General features: G+C 44.4%; 1 protein-coding gene across 6 annotated transcripts in view; it reads right to left on the reverse strand.

Annotated features, from left to right (window-relative positions):
• Positions 1-25,812, reverse strand: part of slc4a8 (solute carrier family 4 member 8) — a 45,527-nt gene that overhangs the window by 2,253 nt on the left and 17,462 nt on the right. Inside the window, exons 1-25 of one of the 6 annotated variants that reach the window (XM_023799591.2) lie at positions 21,928-22,777; positions 21,653-21,701; positions 21,389-21,470; positions 19,791-19,940; positions 18,854-18,989; positions 17,804-17,964; positions 16,246-16,434; positions 15,726-15,814; positions 14,396-14,553; positions 13,091-13,178; positions 12,804-12,950; positions 12,608-12,708; positions 11,138-11,312; positions 10,507-10,640; positions 9,767-10,012; positions 9,305-9,410; positions 8,846-9,007; positions 7,766-7,879; positions 7,085-7,246; positions 6,478-6,729; positions 4,138-4,206; positions 3,502-3,675; positions 2,280-2,411; positions 1,706-1,806; positions 774-879 (exon numbers count right to left, since the gene is read on the reverse strand). In XM_023799591.2, coding sequence (XP_023655359.1) covers positions 774-879; positions 1,706-1,806; positions 2,280-2,411; positions 3,502-3,675; positions 4,138-4,206; positions 6,478-6,729; positions 7,085-7,246; positions 7,766-7,879; positions 8,846-9,007; positions 9,305-9,410; positions 9,767-10,012; positions 10,507-10,640; positions 11,138-11,312; positions 12,608-12,708; positions 12,804-12,950; positions 13,091-13,178; positions 14,396-14,553; positions 15,726-15,814; positions 16,246-16,434; positions 17,804-17,964; positions 18,854-18,989; positions 19,791-19,911 — 3,123 coding nt within the window. In that variant the 5' untranslated portion in view covers positions 19,912-19,940; positions 21,389-21,470; positions 21,653-21,701; positions 21,928-22,777. Of the gene's footprint in view, positions 1-773; positions 880-1,705; positions 1,807-2,279; positions 2,412-3,501; positions 3,676-4,137; positions 4,207-6,477; positions 6,730-7,084; positions 7,247-7,765; positions 7,880-8,845; positions 9,008-9,304; positions 9,411-9,766; positions 10,013-10,506; positions 10,641-11,137; positions 11,313-12,607; positions 12,709-12,803; positions 12,951-13,090; positions 13,179-14,395; positions 14,554-15,725; positions 15,815-16,245; positions 16,435-17,803; positions 17,965-18,853; positions 18,990-19,790; positions 19,941-21,388; positions 21,471-21,647; positions 21,702-21,927; positions 22,778-22,885; positions 23,069-25,812 lie in introns of those variants that run through there. The other 5 variants (XM_023799587.2, XM_023799588.2, XM_023799590.2 and 2 more) reach the window with 5 other exon arrangements.

The raw sequence follows: 25,812 nt of genomic DNA on the forward strand, positions 1-25,812 counted from the left end.
AAAAAAAATACTGGTGGTTGGACCAAAGTTCCATAATGATACAAAGAAACAGGCAAGTTACTTTTCTTACTTTAAAATGTATCTACGGCTTAGGCGGAGAAGGAAATGATTTTTTTTTAATTCAAGCACTGAGTCATCAATCATTCCAGGAGTATCTGCAGCATTTGAATTCTTATGCCGGGTATTTTTGTATCACGACTCTTAGATTTTTAAAATTCCGCTAAGACAGGATTTGCTGGAAATATGTCAGCAGGCTTTCGATGCTATATACTCCTGGAAAGACAGTTGAAGCAATAGCTCTGAATGACACGGCACAAGAGGCTTGACCTCCCATCTTGCCGACAACTCTTCATGACAGGGACGTCAGAGTGAGGGAAGCATTACAACAGGTCAGGACAACTTAAACTCTGACCCATGGGATCTGCCGGATTTGCGATGCCGGAAAGCTGTGGGACTGGCGTATATTCCCTGCCAAAGGACTGGGTGACTGAAAAGTGTTTCTTTAATTATCACAGCTGTATTTGTTCATTTTCCCATCTGGCGCCTCAAATCCTCCATGACGAACGGCAGTCACGTCTGTTCAAACTGAAAGTCAGCATAAAGGACATTCCAGAAGAAGCACAGCAGCAATGGAAAATAAAAGGAAAAGAGAGAAGGAAGAGATGAGGAGGAAAGACGGAGACAGGAGTGTGAATCGGAAGAACGGAAACCTGGCAATCGCTCGTGCTGGCTCTATGGAGGGGGGAAGTGGAGTGTAGCATCGATACCCTTGCCTTTTTAGTAGGAATTGGTTGGCTCTCCTTGTGATTTGAGCTGAGTGCTTTCCACACTGTAGTTTTAGACATTTCATCAGAGATATTAATGTCAGATGGGTCACACCTAAAACAGAACATGACATTTTAACAGCTGGGCAAGGGGTTATATGGGGGAGGGGTGGGGGGGAGTGGGGGGAGTCAGGCCAGGTGGGTAAGAGGTGCTCAACCCAGTGATGCAACTGAGGGTCACCATGACTATGGCTTTCACGGGGCTTTCCTCTACACAGAGTGGACAGGAAACATACTGTCTCATTATAACTGTCCCTTCTACAGATATATAACAGGTCACAGCACCGTATCACCTGGAGATATATATGTATGTATGTGTGTATGCACTCTAAAATATCGTAGTTACTATTAAAAGATACATGTCTCTGCATCATATGACATTACTACAATCAGGGATAAAAAAAAGCTCTTAAAATTAGCACTGACCATTTTTCAGGTCCCTATAAAGATCTGTGAATGCAACCAAAAACCTAAAAATGTGTCTTGTATTTTGTTGAGTTACTTATGGCTAAGGTTAGGGCTGGGTAAGGGTTACGGTCGTCATTTTGGGACTAGAGTTTTCCCCATAGAAATCAATGGAGAGTCCCCACAAAGATATAATTACAGACCTGCGTGTGTGTGTGGACTTTCTCACATATCTGTCTTATGAGGACAAATGTTGCTAACTTGTATGAAGAAATGTAAGAACAAAGACATTGCAAGGACACACAAGACAAAACATTTTTACAACTGCATCTGGTTAAAACAAAGTGAAAAGCATGACTGTTATCTGCTTTCATCTTTATAAGTTCAGGGTTGAGGGTTAATTACAGTAAAATGGGAGTCGCAAATCAAATGAGAATGTGAACGTACACAAACAGGCGGGTCACGACTCTCCTCACCTGGCATCCGTGTTCTTGGGGGTCTGTGCAGCCTTGCTGCTCTCCATCTGTATCTGCACCATGCCCCTGCCCCCTCCGAGTCCCAGCATCTGCTCTGACTCCTGAGGCACAGAGACACCAGCCATCAGCCTCCTCCCTGTCTAGGTCATTATCCGCTAATCAGTCACCCATCACTTTGCAATTATACAGCCAAGTACTATGTACTAAGAAACGAAAGGAACAAAAATAAATCAAAAGTCCAAATGGGAATAAAAGAGCAGTGTATTTATGAAAAATTGACTCACTCTGATGAAATATTTCTGATTATTTTCATGATAATTACGTTAAATTACTGATCATAATCATTATAGGAAGGCTAGCTGCCTGAAGCAGATATAGTACAATATTGCTCATAATCTTTAAACAATACCACTGTGATTGCAGAAGTTTTGAGGAATTAATAATTAGTTGCCATGACAACATAATTCAGTAATCAAATACCTCACATTCATATAAGAAAACAGATACTTTTATATTCACACTATTGACACTGGTTTAAAAACAGAACGGGCCCATGAAAGGATCCTTGCAGTACCTCCTCGACCTTCTTAGAGGCATCATCCAGTTTCTTCTTCTTGCTCTCAGGCATGATGTCATCCAGGTAGCTCAGTTCCCTCTTGGAGAAGCAGAAGTCTAGCAGTTTGCGGATGAACACCAGGGCGAGTACCTGGGAAGGCAGAGCGGGAAGCTTCGGTCAGCTAAAACGTAGCCACCGCGCCAACACCCCCATCAATCACCCTTCGTTCTTCTTCACTGTGTCAGCCTTGCATCGGGGAAAACCGTACATAGGACTGTGCTCCACACCCTTCAGGAAGAAACACACACATTTTCAGTCTTCTGTAGTGCTTAATCTCAGCACATATTTCATCTTGATTCTTCATATTTGTTACCCTGGTAACTTTCTAAATTAGTCCTATTAAAATTTACATAAATATCATAAATAACAAAATATTCCAATGAGATCACCTATTTGTTAATAGATTTTTTTATTAGTAACCAATATATATTCTAGCTATATATTATGCCAGTAGCCATAATATATTATGTAGTATTAAATATACTAGATACTGTTAATAATATATTATATAGCCATAAGTGAGATGTTACTCCCCAGTACTCACTGTATATAATCATAATAAATAAATTAAATAATTATAAATCTGCAATGTGCAAATTGTCCCACTAATAGTTGATCAGGCCACCAGTACCGGCAATTTTCACATTTCAACTTATTTTTCTTTTTCTTACTTTATTCTGTTTTACTACTTTTTCAGAAAAAAAAAAAAATCTTTTGTTATCCTCAACCTTACTTTTTACTTTGCTACAGAATTGCTGTAGCAAAGTAGCTGTAGAATTAAAAACTTTGTGACAAAGTAAACTAAATAAAATTTAATAAATGAGTAAAATAAGTATAAGATCATAAATGTAATGATTTCTTACTAGCTCGTAGCTAAAAACAAATCACATTAGTGCTTCACGTTCAGCTGAGTCCCTCCCACCAGGATAGTCAATGTAGTACCATATTGTCGTGCATTTGTTAAATAAACTTTGATTTGATTGGAATATATTGTTAATAAATGTGCAGGTCTTTGTTTAAGCCCGATATGTCCGCTTCCGGATATTTCTGTGTGCGCTGATGTTCTGTTTCAAATGCTCACCATATGCATAGAGGTGTGGCAGTCTGATTGGCTGTATTCGTCCACCCGCAGGCCCCTCCCTCTCCTCTGGCCCCACGCCCTGCCCACCCACTCCCTTACCATCATGGGGAAGACGATAGCAGCGCGCGAGGTTTTGATGACCCAGAGCAGCACCAGGCAGGTGAGCTGTGTCACGGTGAAGAGGTGCACTTTGCGCAGCGGCACGTGACGTAAGTAGATGAAGTCAGGCTGGTGCTTCGCTGGCATGCCGAACAGCTTCAAGCGGTCAAAGAACTTTGGGGGGTGGGGTTAGGGTTTGGGTAAATGGGGGGAGATAAGGTCATTTCCTCAGACATCAATCTTTTAGGGCCTCTGCATTGAAAATAACTGAAAATACACCTTTGTTAAAATCACCAAATATGGCAGCTCCTTTGCTCGTGTGCAAGCCAATGCGCCTAATGCCTTAAAATAATGTCTCATTTGGTCTTTTCAGGCAACATGATTGTGTGTCGAAGAAGCAAATTATTTGGCATGAAATTTAATAAACTTCATACTTGTGCAATAATAATCTCTTATTCATAAGCCAGTGAAAGTGTTGGACAATAATATACTCTTAATATAATCCATACAACTGTGCAATTGTTACACAGTAACAATTTCAGTGCTCATGAGGGGATATCATAGATACCAATGTTAAGGCGAATGGACACAAGTATAGAGAAGGTGAGATGTAGTGTCTGCGGTTTCGGGATTTACCTGGATTCCCTTAAGAGAGGAGGCACCCATGTAGAGGAAGACTCCGTACAGCACCGGCATGGGGATGAACTGTGAAGCAGACATGGGGAAAACATGGTTACTGCCTGATGGCCTGGAAGGTATCCCAGGCGTAGCTGTAGATGGAGGAGGATGTGGTGCAAACACGCCAGGGTTGGGCTGTATTAAGGTAACACAATATACCATGGTATTTTTGGGTATACCGCGGTACTTTACAGCAGTATATTTTGTAATTGTGGCAATAAAATTCACCAAGCGGTGAAACCAAAATAGCTATGCTTTTGAAAATACAGACAAAGTACCGTATACTGCAGTATAAAGTGAGGAAGGAATGACGATATGAAATATTCTCAGCCCAGGTGTCGCAACCCAAATTTGGGTCGCGGCAAGTTCTGAAAGGGTTGCGAGGCAGAGTTGGAAATGTAAGCATTTTAAAACCAGCAAGCTCCTATGCTGATCCACAATCAGATTTCCCAGCCCCAACAGAATTAACCCATATAAACAGGTCTTGAGTCTGCAAATGCTTAATGCAAAACTAGTGAACATTCAACCAATCCAAGAAGCCAAACCACAGAAGGTTAATTTAAAATTCACATCCAATCAGATTTGTGTGATAGGCATTGACTGGCAAAAATTGCAGAGTACACTGTGCACTTGATCATAGCGTTAATTTAAACGTATACTTCATATAGGGTTGCGACTTAGCTGGCAAGGTAACAATTCGGTCATGGTGCAAAAAAAGTTGAGAACCACTGGTCTAAACCATAACTATGCTCCCACTGCACAACCTTTGACCCTTTAGAGATCTTGGTTAGGATTTAGGTTCCTGCCAAATTCCTGTTTTTTTCATTTCCCATGCAAGTGTTCCCACAACACATCAAAGCAAGTCAAACTTTACTGTCATTTCAAAATATTCAGGCATGCAATGAAACGAAATAATGCGGAGCTGTGCAGTGGGATTGACTGTAATCAGCTTAAAGTGTAAGAATAGTAGTTATAGAAACGTGCATTAGGTACAGTGTAATGCAGCTGTTTCATTTGTTATGTGCAACTGATGCATAAAGTCACCAGTGCAGATGGTTTGTCAACAGGCATGAATGTAGTTATTCGATGGATATTCAATATTCAGCAATGCTGGGGAGAGGGGGGCAGGGGGCAGAGGCACATTACCATGGTCAGAGGCCCTGTTTCAGTTGTCAGAGGTCCCCCTACAATCTGGTGTCAACTTTGGGGGGGGTTAGTTCAGGTGCTTTTCCACTGCACCAGGGACCGTACCTTTGGTACTTTGAGAAAGTACCAAAAGTACGGTACTTCAAGATGTTGGTTTTCCACTGGTGTAAAAACTGGTACCAGCACCAAACGACATCACAACTCGAGGTGGGGTATACTGTAGTGAATTAGAAAAAATACTGTAGTATCTCATAGGGCTGGACAATGTGCAATATTAATACCCACATCATAGGTTATGCATATACAATTCTTACATCGCTAGTGAGCTATATTAAGATAAGGCTTTTTCTAACTTTCAATTTTGTACGGACATTAAAGTGCAGGGGGTTAAAGTTTTGCTATTTTTACTGTTACTCTGTCACACGAAAAAAAAACTGAGCAAGCTTTGCCATTTTAATTACTATTCCTTTTATATATTATGTTTAAAACTCAGTTTAATGCTGCTTTTGCGTGAGTACTGCATGCGTTCTCCGAAACAATCATAAACATTTTCATCCTTGCTGTTTGAATCACTCAAAGACGGGTTTGTGAGATATTTTGTACCCCTTTTTTGTTTCATAAACACCCCAATATTTATTACAAAAAAATCACATCGCTATATTTATTACAAAATCGCCAGGACAGCTCGCTGTATGCTATGTACACTACATGCGTCCTGTTCTAATATATTAAACAAAATACCTTTTTAATTTCTTGTCATGCCATCCTGATCATTTTGTTGTATATGTTCTTCTATATATATATATAGCTTCATTTATCGTTGTTTTCTGAGTTCGCAACTATTTTCAAGGTGGTGTTTGTATTGTGTTTCAGAGGCAGGCTATTTGCATAACCAGCTGACAAAGAAAGTGTTTCAAATCCCACCCCAAAGTACCACAAAAGTAGCCCAGTTGGTTTGACACTTTTGGTACTGGAATTTCTGGTACTGGCACTCGACCGGAAGTCAATGGAAAAGCGAAAGTACCAAAAATACCGTATGAAAAGTACAGTACTTGGTGCGGTGGAAAAGCTCCCTTAGTCAGGGCCCCGTTGTAGCAGAGGCCCCTGGGTAAACTCGTGCATCAAAGGACCCCTGCAGGGGGGGCGACCGACCTGCAGGGCCCCAGTCATGAAGACGGAGCAGCCCATGAGCAGGAAGATGAAGAGGCCGGTGACTCTCTGCTCGCGGATGCCCAGGAAGCGGGGCTGCTCCCCCGGGGCCGAGCTGCCTGACTCCAGCTTCAGGCTGTTGACATGCGAGATGGAGAGCACGGTGGCCGCCACGAACCAGGGCAGCCCCATGATGGAGCACACAGCCAGCATCACGCCCACCATCAGCAGGTCCAGATGGTACCCACAGCCCTTCTGCACGGGGAGAGGGGGGAGGGGATTCAACCACGCTGTCAGCCACGCTCCGTTAAACAAATGCCTCGCCTTTTAGCCCGAATGGAATTAGGCAACACTTAAAAACGCCTGTGATGATGAATAACATTAAGATCTCTCATTCACTTCTATAGTTAATAGAATGTGCTAGGAAGCTTTTTTGAATACCAAGATTTTCTCAGCATTTTCCAAGCAGTTTTGCCCCACATTTTCCAGCTCTTTATGAGGCCATTATTTTAATGTCATGGGTACTGGCCCGCCTCTGCACACCAGGACGCCATGGCAACGCATGCGCCCAACGGTGTCATGGCTACCCCTGTGCTCCAGTACCCCTCACCAGCAGCTTGTGCTCCTTGCGGTTGATGATGACAGCAGTGATCTGCTGGTCCATGAAGATCAGGATGGTGCACAGCAGCGCCGGGATGGAGGCAGCCAGGACCGTCCACCAGGGGTTCCGTCCGATGGGGTTGATGATCCAGCCTCTGTCGTCACGGGTCGGCTGCGTGCGGATGAGAGGGTGTGGCCCACTTATTTATGAGTTAATGCAGTAGAATCCATGCATTATGCATTTTTAAACACACAACTATGGAGGCAAAGAATCATTCAACACATTTAAATACCTATAAAAAAATACATGGCTTGGAGAGCATTAACCCACTTATACCACACGTTTATACCTAAAGACATTATTTTCACAAACCAAAGGAGCATATATTAGTGGAACTACCACCAATGACTAAATATTTTGCTTAGATATGCCCCAAGCCACCATCATTAATTAAAAAACTGTCCATTAATAAGACTATGAGCCAATGGTTAATTCAGAATTGCCCGTTGTTTTATAATGGCACATTGATTCACAACTGTGATTCGCCAGGTTGGCACTATGTATGTGGATATGGAAAATTAATCGACACCCTGCTGACCAATTAGAATCAAGAATTCAGCGGTGCTGTGGTATAAAGAATCCATAACTCACACACACGCACACACAGAGTTCCACACACACTGCTCCCACCTTGAATTTGCTGGGCACCTGCAGTTTCTGGGATGGGATCCCTACAACATAGTCGAGGAGGACCATGATGACAATGGTGAGGAAGACCGCAAAGTCGCTGATCATGGAACGCACCTAAAGCAGATAACCGTTGTAAGAACATCAGGTCAGCATGAAAAATAAAGCACATTTTTGTTTCTTAATATTTCAACTCAAAATGTATTTATAATTATTTAGCAGATGTTTTTATAAAAAGCAATTTGCAATTGAGGAGGCAGGGTCAGACATTCCCTGAAGTAACTGGGATTAAGGAACTTGCCCAGGAGTCTAACAGGGAAATCTGTTGACAACGGGATTTAAACTAGTGACCTTTTGCTCACAATATTGTAAAGTAATTGATTAATATTTAATGTTCCAAATTATGAACAATATCATCACAGAAAGGGGTGTGTATATTGTTAAATTAATCATTTTCAGGCTTATGGAATGAACATATAGATGATGTGTAACAGCTTATTTAAGTCTAATCCATTAATCAGGACATGCTCAAGTCCACGAAAGGAGTAAGTCTTCCTATGTTCATTAGAACCATTGACTTCTGCAGCATCATTAATACTTTGTTGAACATTCACAAAAATATTACAAATAATTTATCGCAAACCGCCCCCCATGGCTCCTCCTTCCATTCCATGTTCCATGATTAGAACACATGTCCCCATATGGGTCCTGAGCTCTGGCCTGGGCCAAACCATAGGTTTTATGTTAAGATGCTATACTTATGGCTTTGTATAATGGCTTTGTATACGGAATACTGGAATTCTTTGTTTTTCACCAAGGGTCAGCAGGCACGCCTGGAGCAGTTGGGGTTAAGGTCCTTCCTCAAGGGCCCAAAAGTGAATACTCTACCAGAAACAACATTCAAACCCATGACCTTCCAGACATGGATCGCTAACCTGCTGTATTGTAGAGTGTGCATGTGGCAGGGATCATGACAGAGCGATCAGGACACTTTGTCCTGCTAGCTCAGAGCAGGCTGCTGCAATCACAGTTAACTGTTACCCCTGTGGGGTCGTGATCCCTACAGTAGAACTGCCCGGGTACCTTTGTGGGGAAGTAGCGACTGGTCTTGAACTGCTTGAGGAAGCTGGACAAGGCACAGGTGGAGAAGAAGAGAATGACGGACCAGAAGAGGACATCGGGGGTGTAGGGTCCATGGTGTCCACACGCCGTCCCCAAAAACTGCCCCTGGAAGTCCAGGCACTCCTACCACAGAAAGCATAATGACCTTGTGAATATTGGGGTTACTGTCACGCTTATAGCAACGGCCTGCACAAATCCTCACTCATACACGCACCAAATAAATCCGATCTGGCTGGAATCGAACGGCTGCCGGTAACTTAAAATGATGGCCCCGAGCTTTACATTACTGTCATGAAATTGAATTTCACTGATGGCCTAATGGGAAATGATGTGGAGAATTTGGCAGAAACCAATTCCGTAAGCTCGTCTGTTTGAATGTTTCTCTCCTCGCTCCAGGAGTCAGAGGTGCGAATGTCCAACCTTGACGGTGAGGTTGGCCCAGGGCACCGCAGAGACGGTAATGTTCCTCTTGTTCCAAAACTCCAGGGTCCGATTACTGGGATTGTCAGGCTCAGCACACCTGCAACTAAGTGAGATAGAAAGAAGGAGTAAGAAAGAGTAGATGAGTCCAAGCTTTCAGTTTTCTGCCCCTAGCATGAAAGTAATTGTTTTTCTGTTTCCACCCAAGTACATTTACTTAGCAGATGCTTTTATCTAAAGCAACATACATTTGAGGAAGCAAGGTCAGACCGTCCCAGGAGCAACTGGGGTTAAGGGCTGCTCAATGGCGAAATCATACTGCTGGTTGTGGAATTCAAACCTATGACTTTCTGATTAGAAGCACAGCACTCCATATCCACTAATGCAACTATAGGGAGCTAATCAGCTCAAGTCCAAGAAAATGAACGAAGATGTGGAGGGGGTTTAAGGTATGCTTCTCACTAGTAAAGCGTGAGGCGCTCCAGGTCGCTGTGGGTATTGATAGGGTACAACTCGCCCAAGTGCACCAGCTTCTCCAGAGCCTCGTAGATGAAGATTAGGCAGATGAGGGAGGCGAAGGCCTCCTCCGTGAAGCGGGTGATGTAACAGACCAGGGAGCTTGCGTCCGTCGCCACCAGGAGCAGGCACAGGAAGGCGGTCCAGAGCCCAATGCAGGTGCGCAGGGATAAGTAAGACAGGTCGTAGTCTCTGCGGGAAGGGGGTGGTGGACCGAGCAAGTAGAATGTAAGCATCAGAGAAGTGAAGAACTGTTTAAATTCATTTTTTATTTAGCAGACATTTTTAAACCAAAGCAACACGTGTTCTGAGAAAACAAGGTTCGACAGTCCCTGGAGCAACTGGGAGTTAAAGGTCTTGTTCAAGAGCCCAAAGGTGAAATCACTCTATTGCAGGGCTCTTCAAATCTGGACCTCGATTCCAAATCCAGGCCTTGTTTTCAGTTCTTCCAGGTAGTTAGTTTAATAATTACTGATTCTGATTGGTCAGAGGCTTCACACCTGACTGTGACAAACTAACCATCCAAACTGCTCTATTGTCTATGGAATCTGAAACAGCAATGCTCCAATCGCAAACTCAGAGTCCCAGTGAACTATGCCACACACCACCAACCACCAAAGCTACACAGGCAATCCACTGCCTGACCTCATAGATGTTTCAGTGAAGACTTGAATGAGGATGCTTACTTGCAGAATTTGAAGAGGATCTTCTCAAAGACCAGGACCGGTCCTGTGCTGCCCAGGATCGTGAGGGGCTGGCCCGCAAAGAGGGAGTAGGCGACACCGGTCATGGAAGCTCCCAGAAGGGACTCGATGGCGCTCTGTCTCAGGGATAGATGCATGTAAAACACACTGCTGGCATGCTGAGCCATCACGGGCTACAAACATCCACATGGGCCGCTGGTTTAGTCATGCATTGGCTGCTCTAACACTCAATAGATAGGTCAAGAATCTGTGATTAGTCAATGTTAACCAGTGGGTGTGTCTTTAACATGCACTAAGCAAAAGCATGTAGCTGGTGATGGCAAGGGTGCGTTTGGGGGGCGGGGCCACAAGGAGTCTCACCCCAGCTGAAAGTTGACTGGCCCCATCCCTTGTCACTCACCAATTCAAAACATACCATTGGCTAAGGATAAAGTTGGGCCCTCTGTATGAATTATGGCCCCTTTAGAACCCTAGAATCGGCCCTTGCTGATGGTGCCTGACAAGATGTAAGCAGGCCCTCCTGTGTATGTTCCTGTGCCCTTGTCCGTGCCTGTAAGGGTGACTGCCCCCACGTGTGCCCGCGTGCCCCGGCTGCCCTCTGGCGCATGCTTACGATGCGGCCGCCCGTGGCCTCCCCCAGTAGGCCGCCAAAGGTGATGACGGGGGACATGCATGCGCAGTAGAGGAAGAGGAAGGAGGCCACACACTGCAGGCTCAGGCCATCCCGGAAGTCACCCAGGTAGAAAGGGGCCTTCCGCTTCACGTCCAGGATGAGTCCCCCGAAGAGCCTGGCCGCGGCACATAGCACAGTGCGGGGCTCACCGGGGGCGCTTACAGCTGCTTAAGCTTTGCCTTAAAGCCCCAGCCTGTCTCTATGCAATAACCCATGGGGGTCAAGCCATGGCCTCTAGTGCTGTAAACCAGTGTTTCCCAATCCAGTCCTTGGGCATCTACAGTCAGTCCATGTTTTTGCTCTCTCCACGTTTACGTTTGCTCTCTCCAGTAGGGAGCTGGGAGGGAGCAAAAATGTGGACTGTCTGCGAGGCCCCAAGGACTAGATTGGGAAATACTGCTTTAAACTGTTGAGCAGGGCTTTCATTCAAGGCAATATTCACAAAACAACGCACAAAAAACATAAAACCCTAAAAAACTCAACAAAACTGCAAAGAGAACAAAATAATTTTGCCAAGCAAAAACAGACTTCAAGATGTATCTGATGTCTGAGTTCTCTGATTCATTCTCTGATTATTCATTTTCAGAATTTGTCCAATATCAGTGAGTACTGAGGTAACAGTAGATAAATGTGTCCATACTCATATTTATACTCATTCCATGACCATACTCTTGTCCATACTCATCACATGTTAATACTCATTACGCTGACTGTTCTATTCTCTGTACATTCACATTTCTCTACCTTTGTCACTCTACAATTTATAATCCACAGACATTTTTTTTTTTTAAAAGGGAGGGGGGGCTGGGATTCAAACCCATAGTGTGTGAGGCTACATAAGCCAGCCTAGACAATAACTAACTTATACTCAAACAGTGACAAACTAACCATCCAAACTAGCCATCACCCTGACTCACGTCACACCCCCTGAGGGGCAGACAGTACCTCGCACAACAAAATTAAACTAAATGAAGAAATGCTGAAAAACTTTATGTGCCAGTTGTACAAGAACCAGTACATTGAAATGTGCTCATTTTCACAGATCCCATCACATATGCCACATACAGATGGGATGCAGTAGGGGCACGGATACCTTGGCATATTTAGGAGGCCCAGTACCCGACATGAGTCCTTGAATACATAAAATCGGGTGGGGGGGTTTAGGGTTGTGACATTTTAGCTAGGCCTCTGCATATAGTGGTAAGAGCAGAGCTTGGGGGTCACAGCACTGGGTCAGCCATTCATCCAGCGCCCCTGGAGTTGAGAGTTAAGGGTCTTGATCAAGGGCCCAAAGAAGATATGGCTACTCCGCCAAGTAACGGGACAAAGGCTGTGATAACCTGCCTGAGTAATTTCCAAGCAGGAAATGCGACCACAGCCTCTAAGAGAATGGAGGCTCCCCCAACTCACCTGCCAGTCCTCTGCAGCTCTGGCCCATGATGCTCGCTGTGTGGCTCAATCTCCACCGGACAGGCCGCCCCGTTGGGAACTGCTGGGGTCTTCCTCTTCTCCTGCCCCGGGTGACAGTGCCATCAGAACCCCTGCTTCCCTACCCCCCCCCCCCCCAAGGCCCAATCTGCCAGCAGAGTAACGACAGCCGCCGTACCTGGGAGGGGACACTCTTGGGGGGCTCGATGCGAATGGAGGGGTCCCACTCGCCGGGGGGCAGCACGGTCACCTGGTCCAGGAACTCGTCGATGCCTGCCAGCAGGTCACTGCGGTCCTTGGCCTTATAGGCCACGTCGTGGAATATCTGCCACGTGGGAAAGGAGTGAGGGAGAGCGAGACCCAGAGAGGGTACTCCAGAACCATTTCTGGGGGGCGGCGAAGCCCCTTTATGAAGTGTGAGGTGAGAACAAAAAACTAAGAGCCAACCGCTTGGCGTCTGGTTACCTCATCAGTCATGATGGTGGCCATGGAGCGTCCAATCTCGTGATACTGCTGGGCCTTTCCGTCTGGGCCAAGCAGAATAAACAGGAACCTAGAGCACCACACACAAACCTAATTAATGCCAGGAGATGATCTGGCCGGCACAAAACGAGGCCTCCTCAAATATTACTCTCCTCCCGACGCGCCTTTGTCAATGTTGCGACACTTATCACATTTCAGCTGAGATTGACAGCCCCACTCAGTCAACATTTAATTATGCAGTATGTGTGGTCTCAGGCTTCTATAGACCTACAATGAGGTTTTAGAGCTCTGCTGACTTACTGTTACGAAATATCAAAGCTGAATCAATTTAATAAGTGAACTCCTGCGGCGTGCAGGCTACCAAGTAACCCATGAGAACCAGAGATGATTTAACGTGGCCTGACAGCCTCAGGAACTCCGGTGAACTATTTCAAGTTTGACTCGAAAAATCAGGTCAGGCTCCCTGACTTTACTGAGGGATTCTGGAATTTTCATTTCACCTGCCTAAAGGAAATAGCCCACGGGGAGGTCAGAGAGGACAGGGGAATGGCGTAAGCGGCAAAGAGGAAAACTCAGGACAGTAGGAGGTCAGAAACCAGAGACATTGCTCTGCATTAATGCCAGCTCAAGGATAGTGGCTGTGTTACTCTAGGCTTCAGTTTACATATACTGTAAACCTCGATGACATTTACTTAGTTTCCCCATATCAGTGAATGATCATTTTCTCCTTTTACGCTGCTGACCTTTTTATAGGTGCTTGTGGAAAACTATCAGTCAACAGTTTTTGCTCACCACAGGTTTTTACCACTTTTCGATTTTTTTCAAAAACCGCATATTTTTTATTCTTGTTAAGCTTTGGAAAGTTGAGTGAACAACTATAAATGAAAATACAAGTCAAATAAAACAAGTATCCTTTATAACATGGAAGGAGTATGTAACAGTGCATGTCTGACATCCTGTTAACAGATTGTGTGGTGATGGCAAAGTCAAATTTTAGGCTGTCCTTTAACTTTAAAAGCACCAGTTAAATGTTTCATCCAAAGAAACAACAGTATTTAATGTCCTTTGTAGAAAGAATGCCTTGAATTTTCTCTGCTGTTATAACTGTAAGAGGAGGTTGTTTGATGAATCAAAGATATGACATTTTTTTGCTAATAAAGGTACTCAAACGGTGAATATACTGTGAATGCATTTGTTTTTGCTGCTTTTGACTGGTGGTACAAATGATCCTTCACACCGCTGGAGGATGTGGCTGGTGTCGGCATCACAGATGGCTGGAGCAGATACCTAGTGGGTATGGGCACCTCAGTCAGCCCGGTAAGCAGCACAGCAGGGGACAGGCGCACAAACGCCACCACCGGCCTCTCCAGGAAGTCCAGCTCCCCAACCAGCACGTTGGACGCCTCTGCCCCCAAGGGAATCTTCTTCATGAAGTGCATGTCCACCTGGAAGGTAGGGATGGAGATGCTTCTACCAGGCCATTTAAAACAGGAGACATCATTTAAATTTTTAATAACCCAAAAAAGAAGTACAACGTAGAGAATCATCATGTAAATTTATGGTGAAATATTTGTGATGTAATTCTTTGATTTTCCCATATCCCATTTTGCTCTCCTTTACGACAAACACGCAGATAAGAGTGAAGCTTGGGGTTGGAGCGTAAGGTCAGCCATTTATCTGGCGCCCCAGAAACACTTTTTGGAGTAAAGGGCCTGGCACAATGGCCCAACAGCAAAGCCACTATTCAGCCAACCACAGGCTTTGAACTGGCAACCAATACAGAAGCCAAACCTACTGAGATACACACACCCACATAAAAAAGTAACAGGTTTTCTTCCCTGCATTTTTAGTAAAATAATGTGAAAAACTAACTTTCTAAATACCACTGCTAAATATCACTCCATAGTTAGTAATAAAATCAGTTAAATTCTATTCCTTCCTCCATTCCATTAAACTTTTCCCTCCTGACAGGAAAAACAAGATGCAATACCAATATGTCTCCCTAGGTGGCAGTCAGTGCACAGATTTCAGTTTACAGCTGAGTTTAACATGTTGTTCCTGTAACCCTGGCCAATATAAACGGTTAGAAAATGGATGGATGTGTTATGAAAGGGGAGATAGATTTATTGATAATTACTGAAAATGGAAATACTTTTAATTTGACATTCCCATATACAAAGAATAGGCATAGTTCAGCTGGTCCTGTTTTTGATGAGGTTTCGGAAGGGCAAATGATTGGACATTTATTTTATGTGCAGTTTTTATTATAAACGGTCTACGACTGCTGAACATAACTGAAGATTACAAAGTGCACACATCGTACAGAAGCCACTCTTGCTCTCCGCTCACAGAACTCCGCAAGACTCCATTAAAGCTGTGAGTCACCATTCTGTGTCTTTCTGCACAGCCATTATACTGTCAATAATGCAGCACACAGAACTCTTAATGGAATAACAGAATTCTCGCCATAACAGGCACCCACAATGCACTGGAATCAGCTCAGTCTGGAGCACAGTAGAACACAGACTGTACTGTTCTGTACTGACACACAAGCAACCGTTATAGTGACACGGCGTTCCCGTCATGTCTGTGGGGGTGTGTGCCGCTGTGCAGACACCTTGCTGAGGTCCACCTGACTGCTCTCCTGGTGCACACCATTCTTCACCTCCAGGTTGGAAGAAGTTGGCTGAGGAGAAACAGCTGGACCTACGAGGGGATGCAGGTGGGAGAGAGATCGGACGACAGCAGGAGAATGAAAGGTTTAGTGCGGTGGTCCTCAACCCATTGCCCAGGAACCCCCAGACAGTCCATGTTTTTGCTCCCTCCCAGTTCCCATCCAATCAAGAACACTGAATACCTGGTACAAGTGCGCTGGCAGCTAGCAGGGAACAAAAATGTGGCCTGCCTGGGGGTTACCAAGGACTGGGTTAACATACAGTGGTTTAGGGTTTAGGGGTCACTATGTGTGAACTAAAGATCCAAAACAAATCTTCAGCCCGAAACATTGCTAAACAGAATAATCATGATTCCTGGCTAGCTATTAATGTGCTTTAGCTCCCCAGCTAACAGCTGTTGTAGATTCCCTGCCCCTGGCTTGCCCTTCCCCCCTCCACCCCTAACCCCCGGGCCAACCTCACCACTCTTGTCCATGGAGTGCGGCTCTGACTGCTTGCGGCCAGCCTCAGCAAAGGAGCGCACCATGGGAATCAGGTTGTTCCTCTTCTTCTCATTCTGGTGGTGGTGCCTCTTCAGCAGTGCCTCCCGCACCTTTACCCGCATGCTCTCATCCAGCTCCTGCGCTGCCTCCTGCTGGTCCAACACCATATCTGCAATTCAGCGGGAGGAAGGCAGGGGGCACACCTTGGTGTGTGATGTCATGACTCAAGGAGCACCGTAAACTGAGGGCCATGCAGTGTGATGTGAGGACATTTTTTAGCTTTTGAGGAGATACCTACAGCCAACCTCAGCGAGAAACCCTCAGCGAAATGCCCTCAGGGAGATGTCCTCAGAGAGGTACCCTCATGGAGATACCCTAAGGGAGATGTCCCCAGGGAGATGCCCTTGGGGAGATACCCTCAGCAAGATACCCTCTGGAAGATGCCCCTAGGAAGATGCCCTCAGGGAGATGTACTCAAAGAGGTACCCTCATAGAGATACCCTCAGCAAGATACCCTAAGGGAGATACCCTCAGTGAGATGTCCTCAGAGAGGTACCCTCAGCGAGATACCCTAAGGGAGATGCCCCCAGGGAGATGACCTTGGGGAGATACTGTCAGCGAGATACCCTCAGCAAGATACCCTCTGGAAGATGCCCCTAAGAAGATGCCCTCAGGGAGATATACTCAAAGAGGTACCCTCATGGAGATACCCTCAGCAAGATACCCTAAGGGAGATGCCCCCAGGGAGATGCCCCCAGGAAGATGCCCTCCTTCTAAGCAGAGAAGCCACAGGGTATGTGATTCAAGCAGGTAAAACATTCAGTGTGTGTCGATCACTTTGGATTAATGTGCCAAACAATTATGCTAATCCTTATAGTTTCAGGTCGACAGAGCACAGGTATAAACATTCTGATTTCCCATGTCTCCATGTCTCTGTGGATTCATAACAACCACAAAACTACAATGAAAATGTCTACCCTCCCAACCCCCACAGTCAATCCCCCCTCAGTCTAAATAATAGTAATAAAAATGAAAATAATAAAAATAATACACTTTACATTTTATTTTAGTGGTAACATTTTACTTGATGCGGCACAATTAATGTAGTATTATCCTATTAATTGTGTATTAATTAACTACAAACTAAGTAACATACTTAGTTACATATAACAACTCATGTTAATTCATCATTATTGAATTGTGATGCGTGTTTTATGTCAAGCCGTTACTATATTTTTTATTATATTTAATTCTGTAGACCCTTGTGAACTGAAAGAACTACTACGGAACTACTGAAGGAACAGGAAATGAATAACACAAGTTAAATACTGTTTTCATGGTTGTTTATCATTAATGAATTGTGACTTATCTTGTTTATGTAATGGAGTGTAACTGAGTTATGACTAAGTATTTGTGCTGAGTCAAGGTGTTATCATTTAAGTTATAGTCATATATTGTTGTCATTATTTATTACAATAATAATCTTCTCCATCATAATTATCATCATCATCAGTTCAGCAGTGCACATGTTTGCCAACCTGCGATCTCCTCGATGGAGTTCGCATGCATGTCCAGCAGCACACTGCCATTGATGATGCAGCTGCGCAGCTCGAACAGGCTGTGCAGGGACAGTGTTGCTACGTAGGGCTTGCTCCAGCGCTCGCCACCATCTTCAACGTCCTCCTCAAACTTCAACCACCTGTGCGGACAGCAGACAGCAATCAACTTGCTCTGGGTGCAACTTGATGACGGGCCAATCATCTCTGGAGAAGCAGCTAGACAGGCAGCCGACATGCCAATCACATGTCAAGATACTGGCTGGGACTGCGGACAACGGGCCAATCACTATTCGGCAAATGACCATGGACTAATGACAGCTCATGTAACCAAGTAAGAGGCCATCATCCCACCAATAACTAAAACATGCAATACAGTCTATTAATCATCGGGGAGATGGCACATTCTGCTTCTGTCCTGACAATCACTCAGCAAAGAATTACACACTGCAGCAAAAACGCCAACCCCCCCCAAAGCCATTGCCAATCTAAGTGAAAACATTCTTCCGTTACGCTCTGGCCAGTGAGAGATATGTTCATCCATCTACCTTCTGAACGCTTATCTTGGAGAAGCAATAATTCATACAGAGGGGCCAACCTGATCACTAGCCAATGATATGTTTCAACTCAGTGAGTAACAGGGGAAAGGGTACTCTGGGAGCCAATCAGATTTCAGCTGAAGTCAGTGCCACAGCAGCCCCACCCCTATATATACCCATGGTTGTAAGGTGGCTTATCCCAGGCAGCACAGGGTACAAGGCTGGGGTACAACCTGGAAGATTCACCAGTCAATGGCAGAACACTTACATGCACATGCAGTCATACACTATGGGTGATTTACAGACACCAATTACCCGAACTGCGTGTCTCTGGCTGGAAGGCGGAGTAGCCAGAAGCATCGGTGCGACCCACTGGGCCGCTCTATTACCCACAAACATGTGCTTCATTTATACACAAAGTAAGGGCAGACTAGTATCTCAGCAGGTATGGCAGGATGCGTGGCCATACCCCCTGCCCAGCACCCGCTCCCACCTGGCTGTCTCCTTCCACTCCGCGTCTTTGCCATCCTTCACACAGATCTCATCCAGCTCAGTGAAGAGATCATGGGCGACATGCTCCTCGTCCTCCTCGGTCCCCAGGATGAACTGCACACGCTGAGACGGGGTGTCTGGGGGCAGCGGCGCCGGGTGGGTGAGAGCGGGAGGAAGTGAAGTAATAAAAGGGTGAACGGAACCACGGGAAAAAACAGACAAAAGTTACAGCCTCCCACTGCGACACATCCATTTGCAGGGCGACTTCTCCACAAAAATGACTAACAGGAGATCTTAAGTCTGTCAGAACGCTGTTCCTTCCTCAAAGTCAGCATGACTCTGCAGTCATTCTACTCTGGGGTGCAATCGCAATTTTCCCAATGAACCCATTTCGGCATGAAAGCTTCGTCCTGCTCCTGAAGCATAATTAGCTGATGCACTAATTCTTGCCTGAGAAGCATTTGTAGGGCTGGGGGTGGGGTGGGTGATCACATCCATCAGCAACTGTATGATTTAAAAGCACTCATCAGGACCGCAGTATCGACTGCGCCTTTGACAGATCAAACAAAGGTCTGCTATTCCCAAACAACGTAAGCCACACCTGGAAACCTGACAGGTTAAGCACATGAAATAAACAGACCAATTAAGTCAATCATAAGCTTGATTTTTAAAACTCGATGCTGCAAAGATCTTGCACTGGAGGGACCGTACAGCAGAGCAATTCACCAACTGCACGCCGTGTTTCCCCCAGCACAGTCAGGATCTGGAAGGTTCCCGATCTTTCCGGAAGGTTCCTTTGATCTTTATTTAACGCGCAGCCTGGCCCGCTTCCTAAGATGGCCCACGTGACTGGTGACCTCCCTCTGGGGGCTGTGTGATCAACCCCAAGGCCAGCCTCTCGATGAGCTGCTCCCATCTCCATGGGGGGGGGCTCTCACCATGAGACGCCGTTGAGGTCTCCTCCTCCTCGTGTGTCACGCTGTCCCTCATCCTGTCCCTCTTGCGGTGCCGGGAGCTGTGGGGCCGGTGGTGCCGGTGACTCTGCCGTGCCAGGGGCATGCGCACGCCCACAAACAACGTCCTGTGTCCTAAAAGGGGGGAGGGTGAATTGGAGAATCAAGCATCAAGTTAACACAAACCCTAAGACCACTGCTTCACTGAGGAAAGGAGCAGCCGGCTGTCGCTGCATTGGATTCGAATTCGACATTCCTACAGGGCCAGGGGTATGAATGACCCCTTGCCCCATCTTCTGCTTATTATTAAAAGTCCATTTTGTTATTTCTGAGTATTTAAAAATGACAACCATGATGCCCTTTCAGATGGAATATATCAGAATCCTTAATATTCTTTTGGGGATTAATAAAGCTGGTCTGTTTGTCTGTCTATCATCACTATAGGCAATTTACTATTAAATGGACCAGTTAGGTTAGTATAATGAGCCAGGGCTACAACGACAGCCCTTTAAACTTCACATAGACCAGCGTGTAACAATTGGGCAGCCCAGCTGAAGGCGACTGATCCGTGATCTTTATAACTGACATCCTCTCCGTGGTGACAATTAGGTGGAGATAAGGCAGCCGGCTTGAAAGCGAAAGCGGGAAAAAAAAAAACGCGTGAACAACACCTGCTCACTGGCCCATGGGACACAAAGCTCTGTGGCTCTTACATTATTAATAAAAGCGTGCCACCCCCCCCTCCCAAAACCCCCCCGGCATCCTTATCAGCAACGCCGCTCACAAAATTGTTAATAATGCATCTCCACATGAAATCGGTACAGATAACATTCTCTGATACCTATTGTCAACACAAAATGACACATGTAACATGCAATGTCCCAGAACATGTGTCTCTGACAGTGTCATCATCATGAGGAAGTCTATGTCACGAGGACAAATCGAGATGAAAGTCTGCCGATACCACAAACCCAGGAAGCGGGAGAATTAACATGGGGCTAGCTGATCCCGGGACCCACCAACATTAGTCCAGTTAGTAATCTATAAAAATCTGTATTTTCAACCAACACTATTTGGGTTTTTAATACTGGGCTGGATGTATTTATTTATGTTATCTAAAGTGTTTTTTGTCAGGTGGATACTGGTACAGGCTCAATCTTATCTAGAAGCAAATTTACTAAACGTTATAGACCAAATTACCATTATTGTCCTTTATATCAGAAGGGGTCAAACTTATACTGAAATCTAGTTGTCCTTTGAATGTTTTTTTTCTTTATCTTGATGGAATTTGACTAGCTGATTTGTCCTTGATTTAGTTACTGAATTGTGCATTTATGCATTTTTTATTCTGCGGTATATAGCTGTTTTCTGATCCAGGCAACTATTGTGTCTATTATTTCAGCAATTTATTACTTGTCCCGTCATATTTGGGGCTCAAGCTGCTGTCTCCAAGCTATCATCAGTGCTTTGTAACACAATAGCAGCCATAGAGTAGATGTGACCTGTAGGCTAGAGGGAGGCCATCGCACACCAGGAAGTGATTCCATATAGGCGACATAAAAGACTCCCCAACACTAACATACCTTCTAGCTCCTCCTTCTCATAATGGATGTTGAGGATGGAGCTCGTCCCTCCCTGGTCCACCACCACCTCCTCATCTGGCCTCTGTACAGCGCAAGGACAAAAAACACACACATTGTTTCCAAGGCTCTGCTCAGGCCACAGCAATCACCTCCTTTCTTCATGAGGGGCGTGGATGATATATCAATATTTAACTTGGATTCATTCATCACCCTCAATAAGTAGCCCTTTGTATTTAAATAATTAAGTTGTCCCGCTCACCCCACCCAATATCGAACTCTCTGCTATGCTGTCAGGCTTCATTCATTTTGTCATCTGTCAAAGTCAGAGAAAGGGGAATTATGGTTTTTCTGAAATATGAAATCATTGGCAGGACTTAAAAAGTCACTTGTTTCCTCAGCAGGAAATTAATCATGTAGGCCAAACGGATGCACTCGTGAGACATGGCGAAAAGCAGAGCATTTGGTTCAGTAGCTGACGCTACTCATTGGCACAATAAATAAATAAAAACTAAAGTTTCACAGTAAAGCGAAATACGTACAGTCCTGGGAGAGCTATACTGTGGACCTTGTGCGACGGCAGACTAATCATGTCAGCGCGGCGCTCAGACGGCGCCTTTCCGCGCGGGAGTGCGCGTGGCGGCTGACGTTGACGCTCCTTTGTACCTCGAGCTCTTTTACGGTTTTCTGATTATCCGACAAAAACTAGATCAACAACCAGTATACAGTTGTCTGCGTCCTCCATGCGTTATGCCAGCTATAGGCTAAGGGTTATGAGTTGGAAAAACAGTAAAACAAGGCACTGACAGAAAGGCTAAATGAATAACGAAATAAACATATCAGGCCAAATTTTGACGTTTGGCTTCGAAGGCGACAGCACACTTTTCCCGGAACCTTACCGGTTACCCTGGGGATCAATAAAATATATCTATTTATCTACGGTGAAGCTAATTTACCTAGCTGTGGATCTCTGCTTTTCACCATTAATAAATAACCAAGCATGACATGACTGGCAGACAATGGCGTTTCAATAATAACAGCTAGGTCTAATAATAATTAATAATTATAAAATTAATAACAACAATCACTACAAGGCTTTAATTAGGTCAAACGAGAATATTTTGCTCGAAAATAAAAAGGTAAGTTGTTTAATATTAAAGCACACAGTGAGAATAGTCACACGGTAACCGTACTTAACTGAATGTGTCACCGACGGGCTGATACGTCACTATATATATACAGTATACCGGTAAGGGCATCTTTCAGGAAGCCCGATTTCTGCCTTAGCAGGATAACTTGTCGGATTTAAGGTACCCCAGTTTATATGCATTTTACACATTAGCAGAGTCTACCTTAAATCCGACAATTTATCCGGCTATCTTGCTTCGTCCCTCGGACTGTTAACCGACGGCAACGTCACGGCACGTCTTGGGCGTGTGAAAGAATAAGACATTTTGAAGTGCTACATTCAAACTGATGAAAACCACAATTTAGACGCACCGTTCTCATACAGGCATATTTTTAAAGTTCAAGCCAATATGCCTTTTTGACTTGACTTCACGGCCCTCCAAAGACAAAAAAGAAAAATCCGCTTCTATGTATGTGGATGCCTGCGCAAAATGGGTTCATTAAAACCCAGCAAGGATACTAAAATATGCATATCAATAGTACATTAATAACGCACAACGTGTCAGTGTGCTCATGCAGAAACACTGACGTTGAAACAAGCCGAGCAATTGCTGTTCTTCAGTCATACGTCCACTCCCTCAATATAAAGCGCATATCTCCATATAACGATAACGAACTCAGACCTATGAATCCAATCATAATGTTTAATTAACTAGTCCTGTCGAAGAACGGTGTTATGCACAAACTCATAAAATAACTTAAAAGCAACTTCAAGGTAAGCAAAAGATAGAAAATAGTAAACAATTAAAAGCAAATTCAAAGAACATAGTTATCCTTCTGAAAGACATCACAATTCAAATATTAATGCATACAGAAGTTTAACCAAAACACATCTTTTGACAGAAAGAGCCAGGCCACATTAATTACAGGCTACTGTTGTATCTGCGCCTCTAACAAACGTAAACAGCATTACGAAAACGACTCGGCTTATAGATAATCGGCGTAGCAGACTGCTTGCTCAGTGAATACTCACTGCGAAATTATGAGCTATTAGATATCAAGTAAGATATTAATCACATAACGTCAGTGCGTACCGGGGGCTGAAGCGCCGGGGGAGGGTTATATTACTACTGCTATTCTTCAGCAATGTCCGCTAATCTTGGGAATCGGGACTCAAACCCGAAACTTCAACATCAGACACTGGCACAGCAACACTGTACAACCTCATATTAAACCTGCCCTCCAGGGCCAAAAAAATACATCCAGAGAGTAAAGCCTGGGTCAGCAGTCTCCTTTAAGATCAGCACCCAAGTTGCTGGGCAACACACCTGCACAAATCTTACAGCCTCAGCATCTTCATTTATTCGTGCCCATTTCACTGAGCATCTTGACATATGCAGTATGTTTGGACAAGGAACTGGATTGCACTGGAGAGCCACAAATGTGGCTTATGCACCAGTAATGTAAAGCAGTTTATTTATAAACACAACTGGGCTTCCCTAACATTCAATTCCCATAATTACTGAAATGCATGTCAGTGGTTAGATCAGATTTAATAAATAACACATATTTACATAATGCATTCCTATGATAATTTAATTCCAGGTCTGATTTTGGCTAGTGTCAACATGTTTTATTTAAGGACAGGCAAGGAAAGCCGGGATTTCCTTATTACCATGCAACGCTGACTTCAAGGTCCATTATGCCAAATATGTAGCCTTTTGGAATTTACTTGTTTAAAACTTCTAACTTTAAATAGCCAACAGACTGATGGTTTTCAAAATCCACGTTGTCTGCATAAAGCAGGAGTGGGGAACCTGTTCCATGGAGGGCCGGTGTGGGTGCAGGTTTTTGGGATGATCTCTCAGTCAGCTAATAATAAATCAGTGGTTCTCAACTCCAGTCCTGGGGACCCACTGTAACTGGCTGATTGAGAGGCCATACCAAAAACCTGCACCCATACCGGCCTTCTATGGAACAGATTCCCCACCCCTGGCATAAACAAAAGTCTACTGATAACATATAAAACGTGTCTATTATCATAAATTATCCACATATTGTGACACACCAAAAAGTATATATTCTTATTTGCCCGTGGTTTGAAACTAATTGCCGAACTCAGCTCTACACTATACTTTTAGGTGCATTTATAGGGCAACCTGATAATCCACATCAGGGAGGACGACACTTTGAGCAAGTACAGGATTTAAATTAAAAGGGCCAGGATTTCATTAAGCACTAAGTTTTTGCTGTGTGCTGATTGGTCAGTCTCCTATAATCATGCATGTGTCACTAATGTTATTATGGAACAGCTGGATGAATCTTTCAATCAAGGAAACAAACCAATCACAGACGAACTAATCTAATATGGGTACGGGCAACCTGTACATTTTTGCTGGCCGGTGTGGGGGGGCTTGGTAAATTTTCGAGATTGAAGGGCAGGGGGAAATTCCTGCATGATCATTGGTTATCTAAAAAGGTCACTTGGTATATCATAAGGGGGACACTTTCAATTGCTTGTGCCTAATTAGCATTGGCTATCAAGATGACTGTGAATAAAGTGAGCCAGTCACACATGCAGCATGGACACAAGCTGAGGTATGATCATCCCTGACTGGGTCACCTGGGCAAGGGTGTATGATTAGACGTAGATCCAAAACATCCTACAATCCCAGCTGCAATCACTGTGACCAAGTGCATCGTCAGAAGTGTGAATCGATGATGATTATTAGTTACCGTAATTTGTGTAATATATGATGAGGCAAATTTGCTTCACACTGCTTGCTTCACTGGACACCAGGGGGTTGAACCAGTTTGTGATTGACAGCTGATACCTCACTGTACTAAGCCAATCTCCCATCACTACCGTGAATGTTTGCCCACGCAGCTATAATGACTAAGTGTAAAAATAACAGCGCGACAATAAGAAAGTGATGCAATTGCTCATCACTCCTGGTGCCACAGCTAAAATCCAACAATTACTTAAGCTGACTCTGAGTATTTTTAGGCTCATTTATTGTCTTTTAAAATTTTTTACTGTTGCTCTTATCTACATCCAACAGCTTATACGTTTCATAAGCGCTTGGCTTTGAACGAGGCATAAAACACTTTCAATAGTCGCATTCCCTCAGAAACCCCGACTAGCACAGCAGAATATTCTTAGCTGAATCACAGCTCTTATTTTTGTATCCTGGATGAGCTGTACTGGCTCAGAAAATATATTCTTTATATATTCTTTGTTGAAACTACTGTTGGTTGCGGCTTATATTTATGTGGCTAGTTATTATTGCATTGACAGC

Source organism: Paramormyrops kingsleyae, chromosome 8 (assembly GCF_048594095.1).
Source record: "Paramormyrops kingsleyae isolate MSU_618 chromosome 8, PKINGS_0.4, whole genome shotgun sequence".
NCBI classification, from domain to species: domain Eukaryota; kingdom Metazoa; phylum Chordata; class Actinopteri; order Osteoglossiformes; family Mormyridae; genus Paramormyrops; species Paramormyrops kingsleyae.